Here is a 22,112-nt window from a genome sequence, read left to right on the forward strand (position 1 = left end):
ATTGTGATAGATCCCATCTTCGGGTAAGTATACATACCTACTTACAAGCCCCTGTTTTGCCATCTTAAGCATGCTATAACCCTTTTTATCTAGGAAAGACGTACATATTCCCTACGAAGCCAGCATATCACAGCTGCGGTAGAGATGAGCGTGGGGGTAAGCGGTGGTAATGAGTCACGTTCAGGAAGCAGTGTGCCGGGAAGTCCAAGACTTGCATAAAGCACACGATATTATTGGGTGATATCTTATGAAGCAGGCTGGCAGGTTGTATCAATTCTGGATTGTCTGTAAAACGTACCTGTGAGGAAAACGATAGGTTTAGCGCCACTTGGTTTGTTTTGTGGGTTATTATTGCATATTTAATACTTAATGTATGAGTATGTACCCGGTGTATGCATAGGAGCGAGTATGGTAACATTGAATGAAGTCGTATTTACTATGCTGGTATAAAGTCTTAATGCCGGCTATGGACCAATGATGTCTCATTCCGAGGATTATCGGGGTGCCGAGTTTTAAAGAGCAAGTATTCGGGTTGCAACTTGAAGTTATTGTAATTACTTAATGTTATAAACATTGGAGTTATTTGCCTTATTCGTTGATTTATTAAGGAAGCGCTTAAACCGCCGAGCTTTGTACTTGTTGCGAAACTGGTTTTATTATCGTGAAAGTGCGATGTTAGTTTTTAAAGACTACATGTACCTACGGGAGCCCTTGATGCCTCGTTTATGTCTGCCTTAATGCCTGACAAGTGCCCCGCAAATATGGATCATTTGGAAACACCCATGTATTCAATAAAACATTAAACAAGGGCAGCATGAAAACTTCCATGCAGTGATGATCTCTTATATGGGCATGTACGGAAGTCGCCTTCAAAAGTTCTGTCCATAGGCCAGCCCCTGTCGGCTTGATAAGGCTTGGCAGCAACTGGCAGCCATAATAATAAATGTACCTCCAAATATACTATACTTTAATCTACTCATTATACTTTAAATATAAAAAGTAATTTATTAAAATATATATTATAACATAAAGAAATTATTATATTTATTAAATATTTAAAGAAATTATTTTCTAATATTTTTAATCGTATGGTGCACCATATGTATAATAAAGGATATATTTTAATATACTTTACGATTTTAGACTGCCAGGTGGGGAAGGCTGCCCGACAGCTGCCAAGCCTTATCAAGCTGACAGGGGCTGGCCTATGGACAGAACTTTTGAAGGCGACTTCCGTACATACGAAAATTTATGTACTTTGATAAATACATCCCGATAAATGGTTAATTGGCAAGGTATTTTATTATCTTGTGTTACCATTTACATACGTGCGATAGCGCCAAATAAAAAGAAATATATTTTAACCTACCTATGTAGATAACAAGTACTTATTATGTCGTAAACAGCATTGGTAACTGTATAAATAAATTAATCTTGCTGGTCGCGTTTGTTTTTTTAAACTTCGCAGGTAGCACCTCCTTTCCATTATATAACACATATATATATGTTAAGTAGGTAGCTTCGCGTCCGATACGCCTACTTCTTTAAAAGGTGAGGTTTGATAAATCTTAAGCTTGAATTTTGAGGTAAGAGCCAACAACCCGACGTCTTTTCTCGGGGGGATTATTTCCTTGGTACCTATTTTATTTTATTTTATTTCATTTCATTTGCACCATTGAAAGCCTACCTATGAAGAACAAGTTTACAAACCCACCAACAGAGTCGTTCCTATCATCTACCCGCATCTATTAAAGACTTTTTGCCCCAACTGTCGATTTTTAACGTTGGACTCCAATTGCCACATTAATCTCATTTCAACTTATACCAGCTCATTTTTATCGAGTAAAAGAGCTACTTGCCTCCTTCAACCGACTCGAATATTCCTTGCCAACGATTTAGTTGTCATTTCAAAAATAGAAAACCCCTCCACTCGTCGTGTTAGTCTCGGCGCGTCTGTTCTCACAATGCAAACTCGGCCTTAAGTAGCGGCCTGAAAACAGGCGATAAACGAGCACTTCTATACTACACCTCCCGGTCAGCATTTTCCCTTCCTCCTTCCCCCTTTCCTTCCCTGCATATTTGTTTCTTATCGTACTGTCTCTTGCCGTCACCCTCACTGACTTGGATGCCTAGGTACCTAGGTTTAGAATACTTTCTTTGGCATTCCCTGGAACTACATGGCAACTACACTCCATGTTATATTCACCCCGGAATTGTACTTCTCATACTTTCACATACATACCTAGGTACTACATAGGTACTATCTGCTTTATTTGATTCACTAGTTTCTGTCAACCAAACGATACATAGCTTTTACTCCACGTACTCATACCATCTTTTACCAAATGGATCCTCCAGCCTCTCTGGACATCCATGAAAGATGGAACGAGGAGAAGGAATGCATGATAGCCAAGCATGCCAAGGAACTTGCTTTTCATGAGGATCTACTTGAAAAGGAGAAGCAAGATCTCCGTGAGAGCAGCGAAAGAGACCTACGGAAATTAAAGGCAACGGTGCCACCGGCCTTGTACAGGGAGATAATCTTGCCTATGGCCGAAAAAAGCCTTAAGAATGATATACGGCAGATTGAAGCTAGCCACCAGAAAAGAACTATGATCATTGAGAAGGAACAGAAGGCGGAGCGTGCTCGTCATGAAATTGCCTATCACGAGAAACTTAAAGTCTCTTTGGCTATAAATGGAGATGCGAATGCACCTGCTGGTGTTAAAGGCAGTCTCATCTCACAGCCTCAAGATGTAAGTATTGAATCCAATCGCACGGAGGGGGATCATCAGCATATGCCGTGGATCTCTTCCGAGTCTCATAATCAAGGCCAGGCCGATGAATCCCTGACTTGCACCGTCCACCATGAAACCATCTGTGGAGAAAGACGTCTGATAATGCGAGTCCAGTCCAAGAAACGCAAGGCATCTACGTCGAAAGAATACCCCCCTAAGCGACCGTGCGTCGAAACATTTACCAATTCCCACCCAACCTTGGCTGGCACACCCTTAGACGAAAATGCTCATCTACCAACTCGAACGATCACATTCGAAGAAGTCTACCAGAATGGTGCCGCAAAACACAAGGATACAATCGTGGAGTGGCCGAGCGGTAGTCGGACGTGGTACATTCTAAAGTGTGAGAAACATGAGGCTCGGTTCACTAAAAATGCTATTCAGGGAGCCGCTAGGCATCTTAATGGTCGAGGTCACGGCTTCCTCGATAGAAACAGGGATATGGCTGTTAGAACACTGGGCTACTTGGTGGTTGACTGCAACGAGGAACTGGTCAAACTTAACAACCAGGTTGCAGAGGAAAGTTACAAAAATGGATATAAGCCACCCCTTGCTAAAACAGAAAAGCAGTCCAAGAAAAGAGATAAGATGCAAAAAAAGGTACATAAGGAAGGGAAAAAGTCGTCTTCGTCATGGACAGCAAAGCTGGGCGCGGATCTCACCCCAAAGAAACCACAAGTTCGGGCTCGTCAGAATTCAGACACACCGACGAATCGCCGGAACACCTCCAACTCACAAAAAATAATTACCAATCCTAAGACATTCAATATTTATTATGGCCGCTGGAAGTCCAACAGTGGTTCAGAGGATAATAATGAAATTTACCCTGTTATGATACTCGGGTGGGATAGTCAGGACGGAAGCGGCCTGAAAGATACTACCCTCGATGACACTGGTCTCCTTAAGAAGACTTCCTTCCCGCCAAACTGCTATATTTACGAATCAAACAAAATAGTTGGCTGGGCACCAGGATATGAAGATGGCGGCGTTAAAGTTGACTCAAGAAAGTTTCCCGTTATGTTCTTCGATGAAGCTCAGACTGTAGCGTGGCTCCCAGCTCGATATCTGACCAAATTCCCTCTATATAAACGCACGCCACCGTCCAAACCAGACCATCCTTTCAATGCTGCCTGTCGCTGGATTGCTGAGAGAGAAGGCTTCAGTACGTGGGAAGACAGGGAAAAAGCCCGTCTTTATCGTAAGTCATCCATCCAAGCAAGCCAAGCATATTTGTGTTAATTGGTGAACTAGCTCCAACATCACGGCCCCCGTCGATCTCGCCAATAACCCCGATTGGGGATGAGTCTGCTAAAATAATCATCCCTTCTAAAGGATGTAAAGAACCTGAAAGATATCCTATTACTAGTCATGATTCGTCAGCAGATAAAGACGATTCAGATAGCCTATGCTCCAACTCAGACGCGATGTCAATTTCTACAGCAAATACGGAAATGTTGGTAGAAGAGTGGCAGAAGAAGGGTGGCGAAATTCCAGGCGATGAGGATTATTCTGCTTCCGGATCTGATGTTGACGATACTTCCGACGCCGAAAAAGATGATTGGGACAACCCCTCTTTGCATGCTATAAAGCCAAGCGGTTCCTCGGATCGCCCCTGGGCATTTTACGGCCTACGGAGTATAGAAGATACCGAAGATATAAATAAACCAATTAAAAAATCGCGAGAGTCGGGAGAGAACCAACTCTTTACGTCGATGGTTACAGGAATGGAATCAGCACGGGGGCTCGCGAGACGAGCGTGTTCATATCCTATTAACCCACAAGAATCTCACGAAAGTCATACATCTAGCACGAAAAAGCTACAAGGTTCCCATACAACACAACGTGCTGACCAGGTAGTTGATTTGCCTTTGGGATATAGAGCTGCCAGCGCCCCTCAAACTGATGTCAGTCGTATTGCATCGCCGGAATCAACCTTTGCAGCAATAATCAATAATATCCTTACAACACCTATCCCTGAAATAAAGGGAAACAAGGAAGCACATGTTGCCGACAAAGATATCGATGGAGACAGGGATATCTCGCTTCTTATCTACGGGGCGTCTAATGATGTCAAGTCGAAAACTGGCGACAAGATTCAGTGTAATCCTCATGGAAACCTCCAGGCCTTAAACTCGAAACAGGAGGCCAGTATCGATGAGGAGCGCGGCCATATAAATGCGGGAGATGAAATAATAGTGGATAAAGAACATCTTGTCGAGAGTAGACAAGCTACCACTGAAGAAACGATCCAGATAACACAGCATAAGGAAGAAAGCGAGAATGAGTCAAGCAAGCACAAGGGAGACCAGCTCCCTGAAACCGAAACGATTACTTCCTCTACCAACCAAACAACAGGTGCAAAGGTTCCTACATCTAGCTACTCCGTCAGTAACCCTTTTGCCGATGCTACATCGTCCCCAGGCAGTGCAGACTTTGAATTATCGCAATGTAGCAATGGAGCAACATCGTGGGAGAGATTGAACGAGGAAGAAGATTGTGTCAAGCTCTTCCACGATAAGGATCGAAAGATAATGGCGACCTGGCGAAGTCCGGTAGACGTTACGATTGATTTAATGAAAGTAGCCAGCTTCTTACGAGAGTCCGTCCCGGGATCTAACGGGAATAGCGTCATAGTATTAAACAACAAGGATGGTTCATCATGGAAACTCGTTTTTGGCCAGAGTAAAGAAAGTAAGCTCCTAGCTGGCAAGATTCAAAGTCGCGGGTTTATACGACAGCTTCGAAGCGCGAACCCCGACGTTAGGTGCTTGGAGAAAGTCTAGCCTGTATGGATATGGATATTGGGATGAGTTGTTATTTTGGAGGTGGGTTCGGGGTTTAAATAACAATAAAACTGATCGTCTAAGTATAAAATTCAAGAGAGGGAAAAACAGCTTGTGCTTCTTTCTCACCGTGGTTTACGATGACTTTACGAAAAGCCTTAATTGGTATTTTTCTTAGATTATTAGTTAGAGGTTTACGCTGGTCGTATATGTTAAAAGGTATCTTATTATACATACCTGTATGATACAGGTACATGGCATGGATATCAACTAGGTAGATACCTATATACATATAACACTTTCTTATTACGTATTAGAGTTACCGCCTACCTGGGTAGCTCCATAGGTACTTATCACATGTGAAAATACCGAGGGCTGCAAGAGAGAGGGTTTAGCGCTACTGCCCCGCGTTGTGAGTAGCTTCGCTAGGCTGATAGGGGTTTAAGCTACATTAGGCAACTAAGACTTTACGTATGTAGTATGTACCTAACACTATGGGCAATATTAAAGTTACCTTTAACCCGCATCATCTTATGTACCTATTGGCGCGCAATGTCTTGTCTTGTAAGGCATTTATCGGCTCTCAGAGAGTGAAGGTACGGGATCATCACAAGCCAAATTGAAAATAAGATTTCTTTGAATCATTTCTTATTTTCTTTTCATTTTTTATTACACCAATGTCTTCTATATTTATTTATTTGTATGTAGTGTTGCGATAGATTACACTTCAAACAGCTAGCACTATATACCAGAGTGTACATTACCGCGTTACATAACCAAGTTACACCATCGCTGAATGACGTCGTGTTCATACTAGTGTTCATAAGCAAACGGTGACAGCGGCAGCGGCAGCGGCAACGACAATAATAAGGTTGAGAAGGAGCTCTCAGATGAGCAAGCCCGAGTCGTCCGATTTAATAAGAGCCTAAGGTTCTAATAACCTTCAAAAGTACTTTAACGTTACTTCATACTTCATACTTCATTCTTTAGTCTTCAAGGATCGATAATCCGCCGCATCGCATTGCGCGCAGTCACAAACCACTTCAACTTCAGCCCTTGATGGCTGCTCTGGTAAGTTTATCACTTTCTGCTTCTGCCTAACCTAGTCAGTTAATAAATGTAATTTGTCCTTTCGCATACCCTTATCAATCACCAGGATTTACACGATTTACTCTTACAAGTTTTCTTCCTCTCTCTTCTTCTTCTTTTTCTCCCTCCATCATCTCTCTCTCTCTTACATACCTATGATCTCTGTTTATTGAAGGCGTCATCAAAAGCACATAAGCCCATAAGCCTCGGCAATTGCGCCCAGACCTTCTACCGGCTCTTCCATTTCTACCAACATCCACCTATGCGCATATACTGACCCTCTATTCTACTTTGTTTCCGCGCTATAGGACACGCCTTGGCTGACACACATGTCGACCCCGAAACATACTTCCCGTGGCGACGTCGACGGCTCCTCTACCCCTTCCGACCCTCCTCCTACCTACGCCCCTCCCACCTATGCTTCCTTTTCTACAGCGAACCTATCGACCGCTACCTCCGCTGCGAAGCGGAGATCGACTATTCTAGTCCACCAGAAGTCGCCACTGTTGCTCGCTACGCCGCCCCAGATTACCCGTGCTCTCGCATACAGTCACCCCTTCCTTTTGCCTCTGAATAAGCTTGTAGGCCTATTGACCTGGACTACTGGCGATCCGTGGGAGAGTTTTATACTACTTGCCATCTTCTGGTCAGCCGTTCAGTATGGCGACGTCATTGTGCGATTTGCCGGCCCTATCGTTGTGGTCATGGGCCTCGTAGGGGGTATGTACGGGCGACGATATAGTCCATTATCAAGCAGTGGCTGGGCTGAACATCCGAGCATGGCGAATAATAAAGAAAAGGCATCGAGCGCATCCGTCGGAGGAGGCGCAGGCGGCTCGCACCAGCGAAATTCGAGCGAACTTACTAGTACGAGGCATCAAAAAACCTTGGATGAGATCGTCGACACTGTCAAGGTCTTTACGACCAGGTGTAATATTCTACTCGAACCTCTTCTCGAAATGACCGATTTCCTATCTACCCAACGGACCGCTACCAGCGCTACTACGAGACCAGCACTCACTACATTATTTGTTCGAATACTGGCTATTACGCCCGCTTGGGTAGTCCTAACGCTCCCGCCGCTAAGAATTTTAACAACGAAGAGGGTAGTGTTGGTGTTCGGGACCTTAGTGCTTACATGGCACTCGAAGATCTGCCGAGTATCCAGAACGCTGCTTTGGCGAAGTGCTACTATACGCAGGCTTGCGAGATTGGTCACGGGATTGCAATTTGAAGAGCCAGCTAAGACAAAGCCTAAAGGTGCCGATGGGAATGGGACTCTCACAACCACTAAGGTGAAGCAGCCACGCGAAGTTACAAAGATATCAAAATCTGCTCTGACAGAGGCTTTAAAACGGAGCAGTCGCTCCGGAGCTAAGGACTCAGGCGTACGCTTCACTTTTATCATTTACGAAAACCAGAGACGCTGGCTAGGGTTAGGCTGGACCAACAATTTATTTGCTTACGAACGAGCGGCTTGGACGGACGAGCACAATAACCAAGTCCCGCCTAGAGACGAGTTTGAGCTGCCAGAGGTAGAAGACGGGCATGCAAAGTGGAGATGGGTCGAGGGAAGCAAATGGCGAGTCGATGGTGTGCTCGATATGGACGAGACAGATTACGATGCAGATGCCGGCAAAAATGGATGGATCTTCTACGATAACAAGGTACGGTTCATGCTAAGCCCAATTTGACTGGCTGATCTTGCTTAAAATTGAATAGTGGCAGAACGGTCGAAGAGGTAACGATGGTTGGGGTCGTTGGACACGTCGACGAAAATGGTATCGCGACGCCGAACTTGTTGAGGTTTCGGAGGTTTCGGGCGAGACGGCTTCTTCCCCGCCACCCGAATTGCCGACTCGGCCGCCCCCTGTTTCGGTGCATAGCTCGGAGAGAATGGACACCGCGTCTACCCTCTCGACTTCCATTCCAGACACGTCTTCAAATCAAGGGTCTGCTAAAGGTAGATTAAAGGAGGAAGACGATGCGGTTTCCGTCCTTAGCACATCATCAAAATCTGCTAGGTTCAGATTGTCCAGCCCTCAACTACGTCGACGAAATACAGGCGGCACGCATAGATCTAGGCGCACAAGCGAGACCGCTAGTTTACGTTCTAACGACGACGAAGGTAGTTTGACTCCAGCCTTAGAGCTGGAGATCCAGGGACATCAGAGAGACCAAGGTCAATGGGGCATTGGAGACGAGGCTCAAATGGGACTAGAGTGAGAAATATTTGTCATGATTCGATCACTATTTGTATTATGGTCACGACGGTTATTAGTGGGTAGCATTCGGAGGGCGTTTTGGTAGATACCAGAGGCATTGGGGGGTTTATTTTATTTTCTGTTATTGGTTCGCTGATCCTCGGAATAGCTTAGGTCTGGAGGGTGATGATCCAGCTACCAGAACGATGTGTGCTTTATATATTAATGAATTCAGAAGTTCAAGTACTTTGGCTCGTCAACCCTATCCAGGTAGAATTGTGTTTGTCTAACTAGCCTCCATCGAGTTGTTGCAATATAGCTTTGTTTTAATATATACACCTAGTTTTTCCACCAGAGTATCAGATCCGTCCGAAATGATAGATTGATTAATCTCGATCCTTCGAGATGTTAGCTCTGCGATGGCCGGCTGATATTCTTGGGCAGCACGGCAGAGGAATGCTCGTCGACGTCCTCGTTCTCGTCCTCGTCAGCCTCCTCGCCGACTCCTCCAATAGCTTTGTTAAATAGCAAGTCCATATCCTCTAAAGGTCGACCCTTCGTCTCAGGATAGAAGAGGATGATGATCTAAATTTAATATTAGGATAGGGCACCGGTGGGTTAATTATTAAGGGTAGTGAGAACCTACTGGGATACAGACGACATTGACTGCCATGAAAAAGAAATAGATCTTGGAGCCGATTGTATCGATACCAACGGGCCAAACTTGAGCCACGACAATGGAGCCGATAGCTCCGGCCGACGCAGAGAAATTAAGTCCCCGAGCACGAACGGAGGTAGGGAATATCTTGATTTTACGTTAGCATTTCGATACTCAGTTTGAGGCATTGAATAGTTCTCACCTCGGAGCCGTATACCCAAGCTGCCGGGCCGAACCCCATGCTATATCCCAAAGCATAGATGAAAATGAATACGATACAGACTACATCAGCAGCTCTATTGGTGTTATCCGGATATACTTGGCCTAACGCTCCGTTGATCTTGGATCAATAACTGTTAGTCAATGGTCTATGCAAGAGACAATAAGAGTTGCAGCAGGTTATATCAACTTACCAACATGCCAAACCCCATTGCGACACATCCTGCCGTCAATGTTACTCTTCGACCGAGGCGGTCGATGAGAAGCATCTCGATGACTGTCATGCCAATTTTAAGAGTCGATTCAATGCCTCCGGCCAGCAGCGTAACGCGCGTAGGAAGGCCGAGCTTGGCGAAGAGTGTCGGCAAATAATACTTCATAGCGGTAGCGCCACACATCTGTGCCATGAACTGAAGCAACGACGCGCGCCATAGACGCTCGAATAGGTTCCGATCTCGAAACAAGGACAACCAGTTAGCTTCTCCAGTCGCCCGGTGCGCTTCCACGTCCTCTCGGATGCGCGTCAACTCGGAGTCTATCTCGACCTCGGTAAAACTACCATCTCGTAACCAGTGCAGCGACCTTTGAGCCTTGTTATAGTGACCGTGTTCAATAAGCCAACGGGGGCTATATCATGTTTATTAGTGACATTGATGGGGCCTAGAAAAAGGTGTATCTTGGGAGAACGACTCACGTCTCGGGGATGAAAGGGAGCCCGACTGCAAAAATGACACAGGGGACCTGTATCACAGCAAGGGAAACCCGCCACGATACGTATATACCATATTCAGTTGTATTCCAAAACGTCACTCCGTATCCAACCCTATAAGTTATTATTTTAGTTGTATCATTTCAGAATGAGTCGAACAAGTTATAAATGCTTACCAAAAACCCGCTGCTAGGCCAGCAACAAAGCCAACATGATTCAGGACGACGTATTTCCCTCGTTTTCCTGCCGGGGCAACCTCACTGTGATGAAGTCAATATTAACCCTTGACCGCTTCTAAATAAGAGAAAAGAGGAGAGCACCTTTGGTATAGGGGCACTGAAGTTGACAGCATGCCCACTCCAATACCAGATATAATTCGGCCGACTATCATCATAGCGTACGCACCCGAGCCAGACGCTCCAGATTCGAAAGCATTGCCGACAGCAACGGTTAATATACCCGTCATTGCTGCGTACCGCCTCCCGAAGAGATCGCTGACCGGGTGCGAGATGAAAATATAGCTCAGCCCTACTATGGGTTAGCTTTACTCAAGAACGTAGCCTTCATCTCGTGAAAGCTCATAGTCTCGAATTCAAGAACTATGAAATGCCATATCATTCAAACTCGTGGAGTGGCGTATGATTTATCAAGAAGATGCAGTAGGGTATAAATGACTCCAATGACTCACTACAGCTTAATTAGTATATCCAAAGGTAGATGATAGAGAATACAGGGGTGTAGCCATACCATGTTCCCAAGTAATAAATAGCTGTGATTACTCCCTTTCGCGACGGTGTAAGATGGCCCATCGCTTTAAGAAATCCTGGATGTACCAGGACAGATGAGAGGATTCCGACATTATAGCCCCAGACGAATGAGCCAATCGCAAAGAATATGCATAATAAGTGAAGCCGAATATCAGCTTTTGTTACCAGCGCCATCATTACTCCGCGAAGTTTATGCCGAGAATAACAGCCAAGTTTAGAGCTATGTAAGACAACAAGGCGACAATAACTAAACTTGAGAAAGGAGAAAGCGTCTATCTGGCTTACGATCTAAAAGCCGAAGGGTCAACAACAACTTATTCGGATCCAAAAAAGGTGTAAAATAGTCTGCTTCACACCCTTAATAAGTTCAAAGCGCAACCTATAGTATAATGTCACCCCTCTCCGTGAGCCAGCAAGCTGACCTCGTTCAGCTGCCTATTCTATAACTAGTGCCCCGCGGAGAGTATACACACAGCTTACCCATCGCGCTGGGAATATCTCCCGCGTCGAAGAAATGGCTGCGTGTCACCCCCGCATTAGCCTGCCATCCAGATTTCGAACCTCGACTATTTTGTCTACGTTGAGTGTTATAATGGTATGGTATAGCTGGCACCGGGGGGTCTTCCCCAAAAATCTACTGGCGTTTGGGAATGCAAGCCAAGAGTCGTACGTAGCACGGCACCAAATATAGTGTAGGGGACGAGTGGACGTACATAGTAACTCGGCACCTGGATGTTGTGCGCGTAGGGGGCGGCGAGTATTATTGGATGCGGATAAATTGCATTTGGTAACACCCCAGCCGCTGGGTATATTGCCGTTGGGAGATAACCCTCGATTCGGAGCCGGACGAGCCTTATGTCTAATTCGGTTTACTGAATCTGGTCTGCGTAATTAAAACATGAAATTAATGAAGATGACAAGATAGTAGACATTTACCCTAGGAGAAACTCAGACGGAGAGGGCTTCCGCAGACGAGAGATATAAGAGAAGAATCGTAGCATGTTGTGCTGCCGAGAACATTTGCACGTGTACCTCCTATCTCAGAGACGAGAGTCGAATAGCTCTCGTGTAATACAATTTGAATTTCTCTTATTCCTTCTAAACACACCGATCTAAGAGTAAAATCGAAGGACCTATTCTCCTATAGACAGGAGTAGCCATGTTTATAAAACTGGACAAACAATAGTGGTGTTAGAGCTGAGTGGTTTCTTACCATCCAAGCTCTCCAAACCGATACAAACGTCAATATGGGTCGGGATATGCAAGCAGCCGAGAGATTGCTCTCCACGGGAAACGGTAAGTAGTAGGTAGGAGAGAGAGAGAGAGACAGGAGGATATTGTTGTAATAACAAAAAGCTAATTATATATCACCAACCACAAGACCTCGATTCCGAAATCCGAATCGCCGCACACACGGCCCGCGAAAATACCAGTGGCCAGCAAACAAACATAGAGCAAACCGCACCGCCGAAGCCTACGGAAGTCCGATGGCGAGATCTACCTAACAAAGACCAGCTATTCATCCTATCTCTCTGCCGTCTATCCGAGCCGCTCTCCAACGTCTGTCTACTACCGTATATATTCTACCTCGTACGCTCTGTCCTCCCACCCGCAACCCCATACCCTTCCGGCGCCGGCGACGATGGCCAGCCTCAGGAAACTGCCGATGCAGCAGCGGCGCGTATATCCGAGTTCTCCGGGTTGCTGGTAGCCGCGTTTCCGCTGGCGCAGTTTCTCGTGAGTCTGCCGTGGGGCCGGCTGTCGGATAAGCATGGGCGGCGACTGTCGATCGTAGGCGGACTGGCGGTATCCGTGCTGGCGAACGTTGGGTTCGGGTTCTCCCGGTCGTTTGGCGCTCTGCTGTTCTGGAGGATATTGGCGGGTCTTGCGAACGGGAATGTTGGTATAATGCGCACCGTGACGGCCGAAGTCGTGCGCGAGCGCAAGTATCAGACCAAAGCTTTTCTCTTGCTGCCTCTGGTATTTAACGCCGGTATGGTGGCTAGCCTGGCCTTGGGCGGAAGTCTAGCAGAACCTGTTGTTAACCTGGAGTGGCTGTTTGGGCCGGACGGGGTCTTGAATACGAGTCGGAATCCTGATGGCGTGGCTTGGGCCCTCGAATACCCGTACGCGTTACCTGCGCTCTTGAACGCCGCCATATTAGCTGCGTCTCTGATTTTAGCAGCAGGTGGTCTCAAAGAAACCCTTCCTGGTAAGGAGGACCAGAGCGATATTGGGCTCAAGATCGGAGCGGCTATTATGCGTTGGGCTAAGCGTCTACGGCGAAAGGAAGAAAGGCAGGAATACGTGAGGATAGACAGCAGTGAGGATACTTTCCTGGGTCAAACCCAGCAAGAGATCGAGAAGCCTCTACCAACAACGACACCTATCGGCCGTAGTAATCTTCCTTTCCGGAGTATTTGGACGCGTAGGGTGGTGTGCGCGTTGGTCTCGTTCGGACTGCTCCCGCTACACAACTCAGCCTTCATGCACATCTTCCCCGTCTATCTAAGTAGCCCTCCGGTCGACAACAGCGAGGCTACATTCTTCGCCTTTGCGGGAGGGTTGGGATTACGCTCATCTACTATCGGCATATGGCTCTCGATCTTCGGCGTCGGCGGTATCCTCCTGCAGCTCTTTATATATCCACGGTTGCAGGCGCGCATCGGTACCCGCGGCGTCTTTCGAATCGCGCTGTTTTTGTTCCCAGTTACGTACGCCGCGGCGCCGTACCTATCGCTACTAGCGGGTAGCGGAGAGGATGGAGCTCGCTGGGTTTTCTTAGGGTTCGTTGTGTGCGTCCAGATTATGGCACGTACTATGGCTATACCCAGCACTGTGATTCTCTTAACTGAATCCGCACCCTCGAAGACGGTCCTGGGGACTATACACGGTGCTGGCAATATGCTGGCGAGCCTGGCACGCGCCATTGGGCCCGCCGTAGGTGGTTACGTGTTCGCCATGGGCGTCGAGGAGGGTGTTATCGGGCTTGTGTGGTGGTTATACCTGGTAGCTATAGCTTTATCTGCTTTGGCCTGGTCTTATATCATAGAAAACGACGAGGGTTAAAGCTCGTGTACTGGCGATACAGTCAAGAATGAATTGAATTTATATTATCAACGGTACCTGTTCCATTTACCACGAGGCTATAGCCTATACTTCACTTATTGAACTTGAGAGTGCTACAACAAATATTTTGGCAAGAATATAGTTTATACGATCAATATATACATATTTATTAATAGTACTAGTCTCTGAAGTTGCCAAGGGGCTCATGTGAAGAGCTCAACGGCGTCAAAGATCTATAAACATTTACGTTAGTTCAAATACGATCAGAACAGGAATCGATATGTTATGCTTACAAAGTTGGGGTTTAAGAAGGTAGTGCCGCTGCTGCCTGAGATGGAGGTGAGCGTGATGGTATTGTCACCCGCAACGAGAGTCCCTGAAGGGATGCTGACATCGTAGACTTCGCCTAGACCCCGGTACGCTCCACGGGTTACACCTCGGCTGTCAATCTTCGTCGGCGACGATGGGGCCGCTGCGGTCCACGAGTTAACCTTGGCTTGAGGGCGAGCTCCGCTGAATGATAAAGTGGTTGCGATCCGGAGAGTGGCAGCTCCGGGAGCAGACTTCAAGTTAAACTTGATAGTCACAGGGTTGTTCACGGTCTGGAAGAGCGCCATGGGGAACTGGTTGAGAGATGAGGAACCGACGGTGTAAGTAACCGGCGTCCAAGCTGTCATACGGCTATCGGATGGGTGCATTCGGAGGAACTTGTCCGCATTAAGGAATCCGGTGGGCTGGCCATCGTACTCTCCAATCTTCCAGAGCGAAGTGCGCGATGTCTCAGTGCTAGCGATGTTCTTCGACGTGGTCTTACCAGCGCTGACAGAGACGCCAGTTGCAGTGGCAACCTTGTACTCTCCCTGATATAATACCATCGTGTAGGTACCGGGCTTCATCGCGGGGGAGTTGAAAGCACCGTTGGACGAAGCAATAGTCCAATATTGAGCTGCGGAGTTGAACCAGTGCACGACGATCTGGAAACTGCTTGCAATGCCGGAAGCGGTGCCGGAGACGTAACCACGACCGGACTCGGCGACGTAGCCGGTGACACTCAGTCCCGAAAAGAAGGAAGTGTCGATATCGCGGAGCCTGGGGACACCAGATCGCGTGAAGGTCATGACATAAGGTCCGTGCAGGACGTTGGTTCGGAAGGCTTCGGTCTGGACATGGCCGCTGTTCATATACCAGTAGAGGTTAGTAGCGGATCCGGCGTTGTTCGATTCGATATCTCGGAAGAATGGACCGCCGGATGAGGATTCGGGGTGCGGCGCCAACACGCATACGTGAATGACATCGGAGCCACCGTATACACACTGCGCGTCCTTGTCGATAAAACGAGTGCTTGAGTAGAACTTTGATCGTGTCTCTCCGTCTACAACGAAGACATCGGATCCCTCCACGGTAGAAGAGCTGCCCGCGGTCGTTGAAACTTTGCCGTAGGGGTACTCTTCGGACAGCACAGAAGACTTCAAGCGGGCGATAAAGCGCAGTTCGCCTATGGAAGGCTCTTCGTTGATGTATGTAGCCAAGTAGACATTGCTTTCTCCCTCCTTAACCACCATGTAATGCGTCAGGGTCGAGGTGGTGCAGGTCACCTTCACGTAGTTGACGGAACCTATATAGAAAGTAAGAAAGAGTCGAAGGCGTATATGTATCTTTTGGACCTAATAACATACTTGCTGTAACGGATTCAACCTTGACGGTAGCGGAACCGAGGCCAGATGATAGTTGTGTGCCACCCTCAGCAAGCTCAGTGCCACGATACTTGATCGAAGTAATATCGCAACTACCGCCGTCCACCGTGAAGATTAACGGATTGCTCGAACCAGCATCGATAACATAATTGCTGCCGGACTTTGTGAAGCCGAACGCGGCAAACACCGAAGAGGCGAAAACGCACACAGATAGAAGGAATAAGTGAAGCATCATGTTGGTCTATTATCGCAGGATGCAAGACTAGACCAAGCAACAGCAACAGCGACAGCAACAGCCAACAGCTACTCCAATGTAGATCGGGAGATCGATTAACTTATAGCTACATCTACCAATTACTAAATTACTATTACCTACCCCATATGTGATATATATATCTCTTAAGATATTGGTCCCTCCCCTTGAAAATGCGCAAAAATACAAAACGCACTTGAATTATCTCGGTTCAGTCCAAGACCGAGACAAGACCCTTAAATGAGATGCGGCCGGGATTGCAAGATCTTGACTTGACGATTTGACGGAATTAGCCAAGGTATGTGTGAGGAGAAACAAAGAACAGGGTATCATTAAGGCGAAGGGCCTCAAGCGGTTCCTGGCAGGTGATGTATCGGCGAATTAGACAAATCAAGAAGACGGAGCAACGCTACGAGGCGGGACTGATGCTAGAAACCGGGTAAAGCGTCCGATGGGCACATCATGATTGACGGAATTATTTAACAAGAGATCCGTAGAGTCTAATTCATTAGCACATAAAGAGAAGAAGCCATCTATCTAGATTCTCAGAGATCTATTCTGGAAGCTCGATAATTCTAGAACATGATCATCCCACCGGAAGCACAGACTGGGAAAATAAAGAAAAGACGCACGATGATGAGAACTAACGATATCACTATGTAGACGTAGAGTCAGTCGAACGACTGACGTTAGCAATGCATTAACCCAAATAATTGGCAATATAGGAAGCAAGACCCTACTATTTATTATGGAGGCATGGACTTTTGTAAGTTGTCCTCGTCTCGTGATGGCGTCTACGATGACGGAAATGAAAGGGTTTCGAAAGTGGAGAAGTGAAGAAGCAATACCTAATGTAGCTTCAAGGGGGAAAATATTGAAAAGGGGGGGAAGAGGGGGGAGATACATAGCCACAAAGATTGGAAAGCGGAAAGCCACAACGTGAGGTCGTTACTTAAATAGGGAGTTGGATCTTTACCTCTTGGGCATTGGGCATCCCAATCTCGACACGACACGACACGACACCTCGTAGCCCTACGTTATATACTGGTATGTATGCGGATACACCTACTTATTAATAATACATATAATAAGGGGCAACCCGTTTCATCCATAAATCTGAAGATCACTCGACCGCGATGGGGCCGCGGTCGATATAAATAACTCTTCGCTACCAACCTTCCCAAATCGTGACGCGGGGTGTGCAGGCGTCAGCGAATAAAAGTCATCTAACTCCTATCCCCGAGCTGGACCATCTACTCCGCCAAATCTCTCAAACATTTACTAAGCTAAGCCATATATGTATTGTATTTGGATGCGGCTGATCGAAGGAGTGGACCACTGTACTCAAAACATACCACCAAAATATACAACCTAAACTAGATAGTTAGTGAGGATGTCGATTTAGTTTGTATGAGGAGCTCTCTTTCTACCCTTCATCCTCGGCATTTATTACTAAAGAAGGACGGTGGTTACCATATGCCATGATTCTAATGATTCATCAACGAGCCGCGACTAATAGACCTTACTTCGGATAGGGACTGGCGTTTCTCAATATTTTTAATGTGAAAATGCTTTGACACTGTATATCTCACACCAGGTAACATATCGCGAGGAGCCCCATTAAGCTAGTAGCTATCAGGAGCAACCGGTGCCGAGCTGAGCTGCTAAAATCCTTCATTGTTTACATAGACATCGTGTGTTTCTATCCTTACCTTGTTCGTTCATGGCCCATAGTCTGACTTACATAGGGACATATTCCTAGTGACCAAATAGCCCAAAATATCAATACATAGAATAAGCGATAAATGCATGTGGATATAGCAGAAAGGGCGATTATTGCTTTTGCCAGACCGTTCTTCTCACCTAAACTTAGCTAGGTATCTCTTCTGAGAATCCCGAAGTCTTCATCTTACTCATCTCAATATGCTCTGGTTTATATGATACGTTTGTGTCTTCCGATGAGACGTTTACGAAGCTTGGCTTATATTCTACAGGTGAAAGTCGGCGGCACGAGGGGACGGTGATGGCATCAGCAACATCGCTAGCTCATAGCGGCCAATGTCGGTGTATTCCCGCAATCCACCACCCCGGCACGGTAGCCCTGATAGCCCTAAGCATAGCCCGCCTTGCAATGTCACCTAAGCTAAAGCAGGAGCTGGATCCAAATTTAGGACCTGCATGTACTGCATATAAAATACTGGATTCTTAAATAAATACATATATTTATATAAATATATATCGTCACGAACCCCAGGTTTTGACGGTTGTTGATCGTTTCCTCACAGCAACATCGTCTCTTCCTTTCTTCATATTGTTTATCTAGCAGGCCCGAGTGCTTGTTCTTTTTTGAAAATGCGTCTAAACATCGCGGCAGCAGTTGCGCTGCTCGCCAACACCGCCGCCGTAGCCTGCGTGACTCTCCCGAGACAGGGTAACGGCCGTCAGGTCTTTGCTCACTACATGGTGGGTTTGACGAGCGGACAGTCCCGGGACCAATGGCAGAAGGATATTACGGAAGCCAAGTCGGCAGGCATCGACGGTTTCGCACTGAACATCGGGTCGGCCGACTCGTGGAACGGCGAGCAGTTGCAGCTGGCGTACGATACCGCCGCAGCCAACGGCTTCAACCTGTTCTTGTCTTTCGACATGGCTGCTAGCTCCTGGAATACCGACCAGGTTATTGCGCTCGTCAACCAGTACAAGGATGCTGGTAGCCAGCTTAAGGTCAACGGAAAGCCATTCGTCTCGACTTTCGAAGGGCCTGACTGGTCTGACAACTGGGCTAATGTGCGTTCCTCTACGGGAGACATCTTCTGTAAGTGAATCATGATATTAATTAATGTGATGATGATTTTCTGCTGGTTTACAATGCTAATTTGTAACGGTGCAGTGGTTCCCGACTGGTCTTCACTAGGTGCCGCTGGCGTCGGAAGCAAGCTCGACAAGATTGATGGTGCTTGTAAGTGATATCTCTTACTTACCACCCTGCAATTGCTTTGGTAGCTTACACGGTATAGTTAACTGGGGTGCGTGGCCCAACGCGAACGAGAACTCGATCAACACCGGTAACGATATTGCCTACAAGTCGTCCCTTCAGGGCAAGGCGTACATGATGGGTGTCAGCCCTTACTTCTATACTGGTATGAGTGGAAACTTATCTGGGCATGGACCCGACTCAGCTCAGGCTTGGGAACTGATTTAAACATAGACCTCCCGCAATACAACAAGAACTGGTACTCATCCAGCGACTCTCTTTGGTATGACCGTTGGGCGCAGGTTTTGGAGATTCAGCCAGAATACATCGAGATTATTACTTGTAAGCATATCGCGTCTGCTAGCAACTGAGGTTTCTTAGCAGGAGGCTAATTCGAATAGGGAACGACTATGGCGAGTCCAGCTACATCAACGACCCTATCGCGGCCCAGATCGTGAGCGGTGCTGAGAGTTACATCAACGGCTTCGGACACTCAGCTTTCCGTTTCGTATTGCCTTACTTCATCAACGCCTACAAGACTGGTAACGCAGATGTTGCTCTACCGTCCGAAGGAGCTGTCGCATGGTACCGAACTACGCCCGCAACTATCTGCGGTGATGGCGGTAAGGAATAATCATATTCGCCGTTACTTGACGGTATGTGCTAACATTTATTCGTAGGTACCGTCTGGGGCCAGGGCGGAAGCGCTTCGGCAGCGGGCGGAACGCAGGATGTTATTTCGGTTATTGCGCTATCTAACTCTCCCAAGGACATCACCGTCTCTGTCGGCGGTGCAAGCCAATCCGTGAGCCCATTGCGTTCCGTCGGTAAGGCTTATTTCTACCAAGTTCCCTTCGATGGAAAGACCGGTGCCGTCACCGTCACCATCGACGGCAAATCGACAACGGGTCCCGAAATCTCGAACAATTGTCCCGCTACAGGACATGTAAGTCCCTCTAGTTAAAACGAAGTCATCCCAACGTCCTTAAACTAACGATCGAATAGGTCAACTTCAACTCCGTCGCAATTCAACTATAAGCGTTTCGTTTCGAGAGCGTATCGGCGCGAGCTTACGGCATTTTATCTGCATTTTATCGGCATTAGATTTCGTGATATAATCTCTTCTTGTTTTGGGAAAAGTTCCTTTTTGAGTCCGTCTTGACGAGCAATGTATATATTTTTTTTTCAGCATGTCTATATATCAGCAGTGATACAGTTCCTTAGTCCGGTTTTTTAATGCCAACTTGGAATTTATCTGCCCATTCCGTAAACTCGTCTCTCTGGCCGTCCCACGACTTCATTAACATTTCTGACGCGGCAAATGCATCAAAGAAGCAAGAGTCCATCGTGCGATCTATAGAGTTGCGATCTAACTCGTAAAAGGCACAAGCAACCTCGCCAAATCGATGCGGTAGTCTTTTTAATACGGGGAATACCTCATCAAGACGTTTTGTGACTGACAATTGCGCCGTCGTCGTGGGTATTGGCGGAATTAATTTCAGCCGCCTCTTAATGATAGCCGTATAGAGCAAAGTGGTCAAGCGTAGTCGCTTTAGGCAAGATCCAAGCCGGTCCCGGATTTTGTCTGGGTCGCCCCTTGGAATGTGGCGAGGATTCATAAGATCGTCGAGCATCTCCTGTGTCGAGATGTGTGTGTTTTGCATTTGGTCTGTGACGCTGTTAACTCCGCCTTCTTCCGCTTCGTCGGCATCACCATCGTCATCGTCGTCTTCATCAACCTCTTCACTATATTCCTTGAGCTCCTCAAGTATGTCTTTTAGCGTATCCCTATATTCTTCCACCTTTTTTACAAGTAATCCTGCAATTCCTAGCTTCTTCAGCAGGATTACATCGTCACAAGCGGCCCAGATAACACCTGTGGCGGCCAAGCTACCTCTATCCCCCTTAGCCCCGTTTTTCTGTGTACCAGCCAGAATCTTTCCGTCTAGAGGTATGATCCCTATAAGATTCTTTAGCTCCTTCAGTACACGATAGCATCGCCATGCGAGATCTTGGCGAGCTACTAAGGTGTACTTGTCGACATCGCACACCTGAACGGCAGAAGCCAAAGCTGGTATTGGACCTGCGACTAGCTCGCGGAGGACTTTGGATGTGGCGGAGGGCGTGAACGGCTCATTTATAATGAGAAGAGATAATTTGGTTGTATGCGCCTTTATTAAGGTTGCTGAGTCGTGAGCTAGGGATAGAGGATCGATTGACACGGGATTCGGCGACGATGATGACGATGGCGGGGTTGTAGTAGTAGTTGTTGTTGTTGAAGACGCTTCGTTTAATGCTATCGAATGGAGGAGGGCTTCAAGTTGCGATATGAGGCTTGTTGTAGATTGGACTACAGACTTTAAAGCCTCAAGGGCATCGTCGGCTATGCTGTTTGCTGCCATGCTCCTTCGAATATATTTGTTGGTTAAAATGTAAATGTTAATAGGTAAATTCTCGATTTTTTCTTAACCTTGAGCGCGACTGCGGGACAAATACCTAAAGAAGGCGGGGTTCCATGCATTTATTTACCTAAGCTTTAATAGTTGCCAGCTGCCCACTTCTACATTAGGTGGTCTTACGGCTGGTATCTGGTATCTGATATCATCTTGTATCTCACTTGGGTACATTCAATATGTACATGTACCTATGCCTTTTACATTAAGGTAGGTACATGATCTCTTAAATGTACGACACACCCGGGCCCTTGGCTTATAAAAAGAAAAAGAGTGCCGAAAATATACCTAGGTAGTTACTTACTTATCTTTAGGTATATAAAGCTGGATCTCTCTTCAAGGACTACAACATTCATATTGTCGCAAGCACAAATCTATGCCATGAACTTACCTAACGCTTAAAGGTTAACAGATCTTGGGGATTATGATACGACATACCTAG

At 46.7% G+C, this 22,112-nt stretch overlaps 7 protein-coding genes across 7 annotated transcripts; 4 read left to right on the plus strand and 3 right to left on the minus strand.

The window, feature by feature from the left end:
• Positions 1-1,449: 1,449 nt before the first annotated feature.
• On the plus strand, positions 1,450-5,621 carry F4813DRAFT_192793 (uncharacterized protein). Its single transcript, XM_049239452.1, has 5 exons — positions 1,450-2,034; positions 2,148-2,257; positions 2,311-2,756; positions 2,913-3,996; positions 4,050-5,621. The coding sequence occupies exons 2-5, from the start codon at positions 2,194-2,196 to the stop codon at positions 5,579-5,581; spliced, it is 3,126 nt and encodes a 1,041-aa protein (XP_049096927.1). The 5' UTR covers positions 1,450-2,034; positions 2,148-2,193; the 3' UTR covers positions 5,582-5,621.
• Positions 5,622-6,523: 902 nt separating this feature from the next.
• On the plus strand, positions 6,524-9,089 carry F4813DRAFT_192833 (Pex24p-domain-containing protein). Its single transcript, XM_049239453.1, has 3 exons — positions 6,524-6,652; positions 6,979-8,337; positions 8,393-9,089. The coding sequence occupies exons 1-3, from the start codon at positions 6,641-6,643 to the stop codon at positions 8,894-8,896; spliced, it is 1,875 nt and encodes a 624-aa protein (XP_049096928.1). The 5' UTR covers positions 6,524-6,640; the 3' UTR covers positions 8,897-9,089.
• On the minus strand, positions 8,989-11,401 carry F4813DRAFT_398701 (general substrate transporter; the record flags this gene model as incomplete). Its single annotated transcript, XM_049248084.1, has 8 exons — positions 8,989-9,459; positions 9,521-9,679; positions 9,735-9,872; positions 9,946-10,378; positions 10,446-10,574; positions 10,637-10,720; positions 10,781-10,981; positions 11,208-11,401. 8 exons carry the CDS (start codon positions 11,399-11,401, stop codon positions 9,283-9,285), a joined length of 1,515 nt encoding a protein of 504 aa, XP_049096929.1. The 3' UTR covers positions 8,989-9,282.
• A 942-nt stretch (positions 11,402-12,343) lies between these two features.
• F4813DRAFT_193022 (MFS general substrate transporter) lies at positions 12,344-14,483 on the plus strand. The gene is made up of 2 exons (XM_049239456.1): positions 12,344-12,523; positions 12,609-14,483. Exons 1-2 carry the CDS (start codon positions 12,475-12,477, stop codon positions 14,294-14,296), a joined length of 1,737 nt encoding a protein of 578 aa, XP_049096930.1. The 5' UTR covers positions 12,344-12,474; the 3' UTR covers positions 14,297-14,483.
• Positions 14,398-16,484, minus strand: F4813DRAFT_192863 (polysaccharide lyase family 4 protein). The gene is made up of 3 exons (XM_049239455.1): positions 15,973-16,484; positions 14,590-15,911; positions 14,398-14,529 (listed from the first exon to the last, which is right to left on the minus strand). The coding sequence occupies exons 1-3, from the start codon at positions 16,223-16,225 to the stop codon at positions 14,500-14,502; spliced, it is 1,605 nt and encodes a 534-aa protein (XP_049096931.1). The 5' UTR covers positions 16,226-16,484; the 3' UTR covers positions 14,398-14,499.
• A 2,111-nt stretch (positions 16,485-18,595) lies between these two features.
• Positions 18,596-20,346, plus strand: F4813DRAFT_398703 (glycoside hydrolase family 71 protein; the record flags this gene model as incomplete). The annotated part of the gene is made up of 7 exons (XM_049248085.1): positions 18,596-19,058; positions 19,134-19,202; positions 19,261-19,383; positions 19,452-19,559; positions 19,619-19,840; positions 19,898-20,163; positions 20,223-20,346. The coding sequence occupies 7 exons, from the start codon at positions 18,596-18,598 to the stop codon at positions 20,253-20,255; spliced, it is 1,284 nt and encodes a 427-aa protein (XP_049096932.1). The 3' UTR covers positions 20,256-20,346.
• F4813DRAFT_192859 (uncharacterized protein) lies at positions 20,301-21,694 on the minus strand. Its single transcript, XM_049239454.1, has one exon. It carries the CDS (start codon positions 21,617-21,619, stop codon positions 20,438-20,440), a length of 1,182 nt encoding a protein of 393 aa, XP_049096933.1. The 5' UTR covers positions 21,620-21,694; the 3' UTR covers positions 20,301-20,437.
• Positions 21,695-22,112: the final 418 nt, after the last annotated feature.

This window comes from Daldinia decipiens (assembly GCF_022478715.1).
Source record: "Daldinia decipiens strain CBS 113046 unplaced genomic scaffold F4813scaffold_33, whole genome shotgun sequence".
NCBI classification, from domain to species: Eukaryota; Fungi; Ascomycota; class Sordariomycetes; order Xylariales; family Hypoxylaceae; genus Daldinia; species Daldinia decipiens.

What these genes read in the sequence shown, in the direction of transcription:
- F4813DRAFT_192833 (XM_049239453.1), top strand. An exon ending in GGATCTTCTACGATAACAAG is followed by an intron (nt 8,338 to 8,392) that starts GTACGGTTCATG and finishes AAAATTGAATAG; the next exon opens with TGGCAGAACGGTCGAAGAGG.
- F4813DRAFT_192859 (XM_049239454.1), bottom strand. Translation starts at nt 21,619, where the DNA reads ATGGCAGCAAACAGCATAGCCGACGATGCCCTTGAGGCTTTAAAGTCT.
- F4813DRAFT_192793 (XM_049239452.1), top strand. Translation starts at nt 2,194, where the DNA reads ATGTTATATTCACCCCGGAATTGTACTTCTCATACTTTCACATACATA. An exon ending in CATACCTAGGTACTACATAG is followed by an intron (nt 2,258 to 2,310) that starts GTACTATCTGCT and finishes AACGATACATAG; the next exon opens with CTTTTACTCCACGTACTCAT. An exon ending in TCATCTCACAGCCTCAAGAT is followed by an intron (nt 2,757 to 2,912) that starts GTAAGTATTGAA and finishes ATGCGAGTCCAG; the next exon opens with TCCAAGAAACGCAAGGCATC.
- F4813DRAFT_193022 (XM_049239456.1), top strand. Translation starts at nt 12,475, where the DNA reads ATGGGTCGGGATATGCAAGCAGCCGAGAGATTGCTCTCCACGGGAAAC. An exon ending in ATTGCTCTCCACGGGAAACG is followed by an intron (nt 12,524 to 12,608) that starts GTAAGTAGTAGG and finishes ACCAACCACAAG; the next exon opens with ACCTCGATTCCGAAATCCGA.
- F4813DRAFT_192863 (XM_049239455.1), bottom strand. Translation starts at nt 16,225, where the DNA reads ATGATGCTTCACTTATTCCTTCTATCTGTGTGCGTTTTCGCCTCTTCG. An exon ending in GGTTGAATCCGTTACAGCAA is followed by an intron (nt 15,912 to 15,972) that starts GTATGTTATTAG and finishes CTTTCTATATAG; the next exon opens with GTTCCGTCAACTACGTGAAG. An exon ending in CCTTCTTAAACCCCAACTTT is followed by an intron (nt 14,530 to 14,589) that starts GTAAGCATAACA and finishes AAATGTTTATAG; the next exon opens with ATCTTTGACGCCGTTGAGCT.